We start from the raw sequence: 11,213 nt of genomic DNA, 5'->3' as shown, positions 1-11,213 counted from the left end.
ATATATATATATATATATATATATATATATATATATATATATATATATATATATATATATATATATATATATATAGATAGATAGATAGATAGATAGATAGATAGATAGATAGATAGATAGATAAACAGACAATTTAATCTTTTAAACAGGAACCTTCTTGTTTTTCTGATAGCTGTTGAAACCCTGTAAATGTGGACGGTTTCACTGCTGCATGTATATTTCAGACCAGCAGATGGCGCTGTATGAATGATAATCTGCCCTGTAGTTTGGTTGCATCCACACGTTTTTATGCGGATTTTTTAATTGGACTATGTGAGTGAACTAGTAGGTATAAATATGTTTGCAGGGCTAAAACCCTGTCGCTTTTAAAGATTAGAAAAGACACCAGTGTGAAAAAAAGAAAGAAAAACAGATTATTTGCTGTTTCACTTTTAAAAATAGAAAAATCTTTCATTTCTGTGCAATTAAGAGCAGCACCACAGTGGAAAGTTCACAGAATGGTATGAAGTGACGATGGGGCTGATTTCTTCCTAGCCCAGACTGTAGCTTCATGCAACCTTCCAGTGACAGACATGTGAAGTAATTGAACAAATTGAAATACCCGCTAGATTTGATCTACATTTGGGTCAATATACTTCAGGTCACATGACTGACGTACATAACTCTTCTACCATTGATCCATAGCCTGGTAGTGAATGTTTAGGTAGGTTGTACTTGTCACACATGAATGCCAGGACCCATTGTTTCCCAGCAGAGCATCACACTGCCTCTTCTGGCTTTCCTTCCTCCCAAAGTGCATCCTGGTGACATGGCACCTGGACATCCACATGGAAAAGAACACAAGATTTATCCGACGAAGCTACCTTCTTCCGTTGCTCCGTGGTCCACTTCTTCTATTTAATTCAATTCAATTCAATTTTATTTGTATAGCACTTTTAACGTTGAACATTGTCTCAAACAGCTTTACAGGACACAAGAAACAAAAAATATAGTGTATAGATGTTAGACAAAATCATCCCTAGTGAGCAAGCCTGAGGTGACTGTGGCAAGGAAAAGCTCCCTTAGATGGTTATGAGGAAGAAACCTTGAGAGGAACCAGACTCAAAAAGGGAACCCATCCTCATTTGCGTGACACCAGAGTGTGATTATAAATTATTCTAAAGACCGTAAAGAGAGTGTGATATGAACAATGTCCTTTCTGCAGTTATGTACAGTCAGTTGTGATGCAGATACAGCATATGTAGAATGTTATATCTGCTCACATGCCCATTATAAGTGTTTTCAGCAGTGTGGTAATCCTAAAACATCCTACTCCTTAACAGGCCCATTTTTAACAAGAGGTACTTCACCTGGCTGATAGATGCATACAAATTATTTAAAAATTAATACTATAATATTTCACCAAAAGAACTGAAGAGAGTCCTTAGGAGAAAAGCTGTCCATAGGAAAATGTTTAAGACCAGAGTTCTTCAATCAGATTACACCTAAATCCTAAAATGAAAAAGTCTTTAAACAGACGTTCAGTGAAGATCTGCCATTGACGATTTAATTTGAATCTGCGGACAGAAAACCCCTCGAGTTGGAGCAGGAATATAAACGGGATGAAATACTTTATGGCAGTGAGTATTATCTGTGACACTTCAGTGAATATGAAGTAATGAGTCTTGACTCAGACGGCCATGGGAAAGAAAGAACAACGCAGTGCAAAGCGCTACGGCTTCCAATGAACGACAGCAGGCACGACGAAATCCGATACGGTGTATCTTTTATTATTTTAAGAAGAACATTTACAGATTGACATTAGAATGAACAGAAAATATACTTTATGTAAACTATGAGTTAGGCATTTTATTTTTATTTTTTTACAAATATGACATATTCAATGCAGTTGACTTATAATCTTATTTGAGGGCTCAAAATTTATATATAACATCACACCAACATACCAGCTTATCCCTTTTCCAACAAAACCAAATGTTGTAACTAATTGTCGGTAGATTTTAGGCTTTTTTTTTTTATCTCTGTGGAATGTAAAATAGAATTTAATCATTTGTATAGATCTCATATCACCTCTAACTCAGTGATGCCGAGTAAAATATATGGTCTCTTTCTATAATGGAAAACAAAGAGCTATTGAAGGTTTCCAATTTCAGTGACATGTATAAGACTTAAGATTTCTGAAACAAAATCCTGTTCACATGAACCATGTCCATTAGGTCTATTTACAGTAGCCATAGGCTCCAACATTACATTACCATAGAGGAAGTAGGAAGACAGGCCTGTCCATACAACCCCATATATTTTTGGCCACTTGACCAGTTCAGTAAAATTGAAAGGGAGGGGAAAAAATACAGAGTACTTTAAACGGCAAACTGTATTACATCACATCAACACCTAATAACGGAGTCCGAATCCTCACTTTCACACCCACCGTTAGAGTGGAAGTTTCACACCTCTGCATTTCGCAGGGAATTTACTCTAAGGAAAATAAAGAAATCAACTGTACAAATGTGCTGAAGTTATAAGCATCAGGAACTACTATGACAGCATGACCAAGAACAACTCTGATTTCAGGAACAGATTCAGACCTGTTATACGCTAAAGATCTGAGTGGTCAATCCCTATTGGCTGTAAAAGCAAAAATATACAGGCATGAAAAATCCTCGCTGTTCTTTTTCTTGTTCTGGTGACGATATACACTATATTGCCAAAAGTATTCGCTCACCCATCCAAATAATCAGAATCAGGTGTTCCAATCACTTCCATGGCCACAGGTGTATAAAATCAAGCACCTAGGCATGCAGACTGTTTTTACAAACATTTGTGAAAGAATGGGTCGCTCTCAGGAGCTCAGTGAATTCCAGCGTGGAACTGTGATAGGATGCCACCTGTGCAACAAATCCAGTCGTGAAATTTCCTCGCTCCTAAATATTCCACAGTCAACTGTCAGCTGTATTATAAGAACGTGGAAGTGTTTGGGAACGACAGCAACTCAGCCACGAAGTGGTAGGCCACGTAAACTGACGGAGCGGGGTCAGCGGATGCTGAGGCGCATAGTGCGAAGAGGTCGCCAACTTTCTGCAGAGTCAATCGCTACAGACCTCCAAACTTCATGTGGCCTTCAGATTAGCTCAAGAACAGTGCGCAGAGAGCTTCATGGAATGGGTTTCCATGGCCGAGCAGCTGCATCCAAGCCATACATACACCAAGTGCAATGCAAAGCGTTGGATGCAGTGGTGTAAAGCGCGCCGCCACTGGACTCTAGAGCAGTGGAGACGCGTTCTCTGGAGTGACGAATCGCGCTTCTCCATCTGGCAATCTGATGGACGAGTCTGGGTTTGGCGGTTGCCAGGAGAACAGTACTTGTCTGACTGCATTGTGCCAAGTGTAAAGTTTGGTGGAGGGGGATTATGGTGTGGGGTTGTTTTTCAGGAGCTGGGCTTGGCCCCTTAGTTCCAGTGAAAGGAACTCTGAATGCTTCAGCACAGGTCCATAAAGACATGGATGACAGAGTCTGGTGTGGATGAACTTGACTGGCCTGCACAGAGTCCTGACCTCAACCCGATAGAACACCTTTGGGATGAATTAGAGCGGAGACTGAGAGCCAGGCCTTCTCGTCCAACATCAGTGTGACCTCACAAATACACTCCTAAACCTTGTGGACAGCCTTCCCAGAAGAGTTGAAGCTGTTATAGCTGCAAAGGGTGGACCGACGTCATATTGAACCCTATGGATTAGGAATGGGATGTCACTTAAGTTCATATGCGAGTCAAGGCAGGTGAGCGAATACTTTTGGCAATATAGTGTATAAGCAGCTCCTGTGATTGTTAAAATGAAAATAAAATGTACTCTTCTGCCGTAATACTGAGAACTTCATTAAGAGAAATGTGCTCAATAAAAATGCCCTTACACATGTGCTTTACAAAATTACACAATTATGTAGAAAAAAAAGGACAAAACAAAAGTGAAGGCAATCTGACTACAAAAAAATAAAGGCAAATAAATACCCAGTGTAATTTAGTGAAAACACAAAATATTACAAAAACAAATAAACAAAAAAGGAACTAAAAAGGTACTTCTTTTGCTCATCAGACGTCTCATTTGGCAGTGAACTAATTTATGAACGTCAACTGCTCAGGCAGGTGAGAAATTGTATAAATAACAACACCTTAATAAATAAAAAAAAAAAAAAAGAAAACAAAAAAAATGTGGTTAGTACAAAAGACATAGAAAAGATGTTTCATTTGAACTGGATAACTTTTTTATATTTTACAAAGAGTACTCTAAAAAAAAAGGAACAGTCCTTCATCCCCCAGACGTAACAGATTCACTTAAAATGCTCTGGAATGTGTGAGATTTGGGAGTGCATGCTTGTGGGTGGACTGGAGATGCCCTCAGACCAGTCAGACATGTTGGAGTGGGGTGAAGAGCTGGACCACTGGTCAGGCGAGCCTGGCGATGGTGTGAGGAAAGGATGATCAGGCACCTGAAGCTGGTGGCTGGGTGTGTTGGTGTCCATGCCACCTGAATAGCTGTGCTGTGATGGAGGTGTGAGGAACTGTGTGCTGGCCATGCCAGTAGCCAACGTTTGAGCGTTAAGGAGTTGTGTCTCTTGAGGGAGGATTGTGTGGATGGGGACACTGCTCCCTGTACTTTGCTGCTGCTCGTTGCTGATGAAGTTTTGGCTGCTGCTCAGGTTCTGATTGGGGTTTGAGTTCTGGTGCTGCAGCTGGATGCTAGGTTGCTGCTGCTGCTGTAGTGTGGGTTGCATTTGCTGCGGCTGTAGGATGTGTGACTGTGCAGCAAGGTGGGGATTTGTCAAGCCCTGATAGTTCATCATTTGTGGTAGCGTGCTGGCAGGAACGCCGTTGTGAAGTGATGTCATCAAGGTGTGCTGATTAGTTTGGCACATGCCACCCTGGCTTGGGATGTTCCTCATGGCTCCAAACTGACCCTGCTGACCCAGGCTAGCATGCATCCTGTTCATCCAATCGCACTGACCATTCATAGCTGCTGATCCATTCGATCCACCCACGGGCAAGTGTGTGAGACGTGGAGGCAAGGGATCAAACTGCAAGCGTGCCAGCTCCTGCTTACCAGCCATGCTCAGGTGGCTAACTCCCACATGACCATCGGGAACAGCCTGCAAGTGGTTTAGGGGCACAGAGGGTGACTGCTGGAAGGGCGAGGGCATCAGAGGTGGCGAGGCAACATCTGAAATGTAGCCGTGAGGCGACTCGAGGGAATCAACGGGCGAGAGCACAGCTGAGCTGTCTAACAAGCTCCCTTTACCATCCTGCGGTTTCTTTTTCTTGGCCTTCAGATCTTTCGCATCCTTGCAAGCGATGCCCTTGGCACCAGGCTTTCTGACCTTCTTGCTCTGCATGGAGGGCTTCAAACTGCTCAGGTAGGCATTGGGTGAGCACAAAGGAGGTGAGAGTGTGGAGCTCATGGGAGCGCTGGCCATAGGCGGGCTGCGCACCAGGTTGTACTCGTCCATGAGGCGCACAATGTCATGGTGCATGCGTTCCTGAGCAATGTCACGCGGCAGCCTGTCCATGTGGTCGGTGATCTCACGGTTGGCAAAGTGATCCAGCAGCACTTTGGCTGTCTCGTAGCTGCCTTCCCTGGCAGCCAGAAACAGAGGCGTTTCTTCCTGTAGTGTGAGAGGAACTCGAGGTAAGACAACATCACTATGCACTCAAAATATGCACAGTTCCAATTAATGAATATTGTAAATATCCCTCCAAGTGATTAGAAGTGATACACTCTAGCATCTTTATAGTAACAATTTGTACTTAGTGTGTAATTATGGATTTGTAGCCTTTGATACAGTTAAAAAAGGCAAAGCTTACTATTAACTCCACTATACTTTATTCATCTAAATTTTGTTGTACCTTGTTGTTCTGCATGTCTTTATTGGCCCCGTTCTTAAGCAGTACCACAGCTGCGTCCACATTGTTCACAGCAGCAGCCCAGTGCAGTGCGGATTTTCCTGGTGCATGAAGACAAAAACAAATCTTAAACTCTTCCACTAACACTGTTCAGTAGCAGAACACTGAACTCTGATCAGATCTCTTTACACAGCAATAGTGATTAAGCATTACCAAAATCATCGATGGCATTGACATCAGCATGGCAGTTGATTAGTTCCTCCACCATGCCTTCTACAGCCAGTCTGGCAGCCAGGATGAGAGGAGTAGTGCCGTCATGCATGCGGGCATCGAGGTCTGTTGCACGGTTTCGTATCAAAATCTGTAACAAGGATTTTTGGTAGAAATAAGATTAAAATGGAATCAATTAGAAAAAGGTCAGAAGAACTTGTTAACTGCCATGTTCAAAACAACAAGCTGTTTAGAAATGTCACAGAAGTTACTTCAATACCAAACAACAGGCATTGTGTGTGTGTGTGTGTGTGTGTGTGTGTATAGATGACCAAAGTCAAACGTTGTGGTCATGCACACAATCAGCATGTTTGGTAACAAAAGATGACAATGTACTTTTGTACTCTTGTGAAGACTGACAGCTTCCTGACATCTAAATACCAAAGCAGAAATCATCACACACCTGGAACACCCCTTGTGCATCTGAAGCCACAGCAGCATGCAGTGGTGTTCGGCCCATGTTGTCTTGGATGTTGGCATCCGCGCTGGCCTCCAGCAGTCTCTTAGCGGCGTCAGAGCGGGCATAGCGGGCAGCCAGGTGCAGGGCGGTCTCACCTGTGCGGTCCGTCTGATTGTGCAAGTTAGCGCCCTGGTAGATGAAGTCATTTATGACATTGGCAGAGGCGTCTTCCTCTTCTTCACTGTTGCCGGTTTCCAAGCCTCCTCCGCTACACGAGGCGATCATTAGAGGAGTGAATCCATCTGAAACGAAATGATGCATCTGTATAAACCCAATTCTTGTCATCACAGCATTACAGTTTACTCAACATTACAATTTAGTTCGTAGGTCACGTTTCCTGGCTACTGGGGGAAGATTGATATGTAACGTTATGTGAACATTCCTATAACATTATTGCAACATTTTACATTTTACTACTGTAAACCAAACCAATATATACATCAACCAGGTATAACGTTATGACCGCCTGCCTAATATTGTGTTGGTCCCCCTTTTGCTGCCAAAACAGCCCTGACCCATCATGCACTGTGTGTTCTGACACCTTTCCATCAGAACCAGCATTAACTTTTTCAGCAATCTGAGCAACAGTAGCTCGTCTGTTGGATCGGATCACACGGGTCAGTCTTCGCTCCCCACGTGCATCAATGAGCCTTGGCCGCCCATGACCCTGTCTCCGGTTCACCATTGTTCCTTCCTTGGACCACCTTTGATAGATACTGACCACTGCAGATCAGGAACACCCCACAAGTGCTGCAGTTTTGGAGATGCTCTGATCCAGTCTTCTAGCCATCACAATTTGGCCCTTCATCAAACTCGCTCAAATTCTTATTCTTGCCCATTTTTCCTGCTTCTAACACATCAACTTCGAGAAAGCAGATAATATTATTTATGGAAAACAGAACGTTCTGGTAACATTCTCTGGTTGAATTCAGTGGCGATACACAAAGGCAATGACAGTTTACTAATCTAGGCTTAGTAAAAGATAGCAACACAAAACCAAACTCAATCAAAGCCAAAGAGAAATGTAACCAAATGCCCTCACTCATGTTCTCAGCTGAGAGTGAGACATAAGAACCTCTAAGAGGCAGTCTGAGGGCATAGTCTACTCCCATCATTCTTCAAAGTGACGGAAAGATTACGGCAAAGTAACAAACAAATCGAAAGCGGATTTGACGTGTTTGCCTCTGCCAATCATCCCCAGATCTCTTCGATAACGGATTCTAATCAAGCGCTAGGTTTTTTTCCTGCTGAGCTTAAGGGAGTGGGCTAGGCTTTTGAAAACTTCATGGCTGGTATAAGCGAGCATTATCATCTCTAAGAAGAGGCTTGACATGCCGTCTTCAGCAGGGCCTTCTTTTCTTCAAAAGAACAGCTATTCCCAGATCTATCCTGATTTTGTCAATTCCAGCACATTGATTCAAAGAGTAAAAGGGGGCAAAAAAGAAAAAAGAAATGCTTGGCGAAAAGCACACTGTCTTCAATTTTTTTCCGTCATTCTTTCAGGGTTATTGAAATAAAATCATGAGTCTGATATGGTTTGTGTTTAATTGGCACGTGTAAAGAGATAGCAGGTATCATGGAGGGAGCGAGGGGTTCTCTTGGGCACACTCCCCAAGGCTTAGAGCTTTCAGTGAGTCTTTGAAGTTGATCTCTCTTCCCATTGGGCCCTGTATATTAAAGCTGCTGTGATCGATTTTTTAAGAATGCTTCGGTCTTTTTATATCCTGATAGCCATCACTGAAATTGCTACTCTGAGAGGAAGAAAAAAAACATCCCTGTGATCAGCAACTGCAAATTTCAACATGACCAGCTACATTATCCAATCAGGCTACTATTTTACAAGGAGGCAGTCCTCCCCGCCTGTCAGGAAACAAAGAGCTGGCTTGAAGGGGCAGGAGATAACGAGGATGGCAACAAATGTGGGTGGGCTTACACTACAAAACAGCTTAAGAAAATAAAGCGTTCAAAAAAAAAACCGTTTGGAGCATATGAGCGGGTGATTGCTGGATAGACCTGAGGTTTAACGGTCTGGAAAATTGCTGCTGCTTGCCAGGTAATTGAATTTGCTCGGCAGGTCTGGGTGTAAAAAAAATAACACTCATTTGCCAATCGGTCTTTAGCTGTGAGTTCTTTATAACATAATGTTGCTTGCAAATGCGCAATTGTAGATTTAACTTATTTTTAAGCACATAAATAATTCAATTTGTACCACCGCCCCATTGAGATTCTCGAATCTGCAACAGCACGACGCAGACAGTAGTGCCCAAAGTTTATAATGATGCCCCTGAAATTCACTGTGGATTCTCTACGACTAATAATAATACATTTTTATTTTTTTATAAGAAAAAATATAATTATTAATATATAATTATTGCTATGGTCAAGTTTTCTCTAAGGAGATGTTTATCATTTATAGAAGGAGTCTCCGGTGTCAGCATTTTGTAAAATTTAGTGGTTCCTTTTAAATTTCCACCACAGGCCAGTCTAAAGGGGAATTTCTTTGTAACAGGCTGTATTAAAAGTTAAGAGAAAGAACAAAGTGACACTGGTGACTGAGCTAACTTGTTTCACAGACATATTATCCACAATTTTAAATGTAACCCTAAGAGAAATTTGAAAAGTATGATGTCTGACTATTTAGTAAATAAGATTTTAATTCTGTAATATTTAATTTGTCCAAAATAATATTTTTTTTTACACCACATTGCTGTGGAAGAAGGGGAATGAGACACTTTGCTGTTGTAGGAAATGAATAAGCTTCAGTGTAGTAATTACATCACACCATCCCTGCTTTGATTATTGTCCTATAACAAAATGCCCTGTTGTGTTTTATTCCTTTCATATTTCGCTTTGGCTGATAATTTCTTTGCTCAGGAATCAGCTTGTGAAATAAAACCTGCACCCTATCTGCACTTTCTGCCTCGTGATGCTTCTCAGTGATGGAGTGTGTGCATGTGCTCAGGCGATGGTGGTTCTGCAGGGTGTGTTACTGCGCTGGGGGGGGAGTGGAAGTTATTAGGTTAACCACCTTGTGCTCAGTTCAGTTACCTTATTTCGACACTGACTGACAAAGTCTCCTCAGTTATTGCATATGCCATACGGTTCATGTCGGACTGAATGATTTCAGAAAAATATATAATAGTAGAAGAAGTGAACTTGAGTAATGTTTTAAAATGATAAATTAAAAATTTAGGAAAGGGACAAAATTATCCAACACTCATATAACACATGAAAAAAAGTAATTGCCTCCATGCTACTCAAATATCCAAAGGCCTAACTAATAATAATAATAATAATAATAATAATAATAATAATAATAATAACTATACCAGAAGATTGAAGTAAATGAATAGTAGGAAGAAAATGAAGAGATAAAATAGTTGAATTCCACTGAATCACAGTTCTAGCCATTAGCTCTTATATGGATAAAACTTGAAACAGAGAAATGTTCCCGAGAGTGCGCTGTGACGACTCGACTCCAAAGTCGCAAGCGGTTCCGAAAGAACCCTTTATACTTATTGACTACTGATGAATACGACATATAAAAATAACAAGGCTACCACTGCTCCACTGCGCTGTGAGAGAATGATTTCAAAAGGAAGTGTTTTGGTTGCTGTTACTGCTGCAAAAGTTCATGCAACAGCTTAATAAGTTTAACTGGCCAATTAATTTTTGAATGGGTAATATAAGCTTTTAATTCCTTAATAAATCATTTTAAATAATAATAATAATAATAATAATAATAATAATAATAATAATCAGGCTTCCTTTGTCTGGTATTATGTCAAGGTGTATTAACGTCAAAAAAATTCAGTGTGTTATTCTAAAGGGGAAATTTACACACTGTGTACAGTTCAGTGAAATTCTTGCACACGGTTGGTTATATGCATGATGGTTTCTAGAGTAAATGTTGAGGATTTATACTGCATGTGTAAATAAATAATTATAAAATAATAAATAAATAGATCGAATTAAGTTAAATTAGTTGATTTGGTCAGGATCTGTTTTTTTTTAATTTTTTTATTAATATTATGTTGTATTTGTAGATTCAAATAGAATGAAATTCTTTCGTATATCTTAGTAGCCCTACCTGGTCCTCGGACATTGACGTCCATGCAGTCGTTCTCGTTCTCGCCTTGAGGAGGTGTGGGGGCTATGGAGGGGATCCGCAGGTCGGCTGCATCCAGGTGCTGCTGAGTCCACTGCCGATGGTCCTGCTGGTCATCCAGATTCAATATTGCCGGCTCCTCAAACTAACAAACACACACAAATACACACAAACTATGAAAATGACCTCAATCCATGTTTACTGGTTAATTAAACAATATGTTCTAAGACATGCTATAAAAATGCACTGTAATAATTTCTGGGGAAAAAAAGCATCAAGTGTTTTCATTTACAGCATTTAACAGACACTCTTAATGAAATGCAATGAAGTTGAACACACATCCACAGGCGATGGTCTAAGATTACCTAAGGCTAAAATCATTTTACGTAAACGGTAATACAATATTGAATATTAAATAAAGAGTCTAACAGACAGAATTTCAACAAATAAGTTCCAGGATATTATGACAACACTTCAGAAA

General features: G+C 40.8%; 1 protein-coding gene across 1 annotated transcript in view; it reads right to left on the bottom strand.

Annotated features, from left to right (window-relative positions):
• Positions 1-1,998: 1,998 nt before the first annotated feature.
• The window catches only part of notch1b (notch receptor 1b), a 38,013-nt gene continuing 28,798 nt past the window's right edge, over positions 1,999-11,213 (bottom strand). Inside the window, exons 30-34 of the mRNA XM_058374722.1 lie at positions 10,715-10,877; positions 6,568-6,866; positions 6,108-6,255; positions 5,898-5,995; positions 1,999-5,656 (exon numbers count right to left, since the gene is read on the bottom strand). Coding sequence (XP_058230705.1) covers positions 4,328-5,656; positions 5,898-5,995; positions 6,108-6,255; positions 6,568-6,866; positions 10,715-10,877 — 2,037 coding nt within the window. The 3' untranslated portion in view covers positions 1,999-4,327. The remainder of the gene's footprint in view (positions 5,657-5,897; positions 5,996-6,107; positions 6,256-6,567; positions 6,867-10,714; positions 10,878-11,213) is intronic.

Source organism: Hemibagrus wyckioides, linkage group LG22 (assembly GCF_019097595.1).
Source record: "Hemibagrus wyckioides isolate EC202008001 linkage group LG22, SWU_Hwy_1.0, whole genome shotgun sequence".
Lineage (NCBI taxonomy): Eukaryota > Metazoa > Chordata > Actinopteri > Siluriformes > Bagridae > Hemibagrus > Hemibagrus wyckioides.
This window is presented reverse-complemented; position numbering and strand designations above follow the sequence as displayed.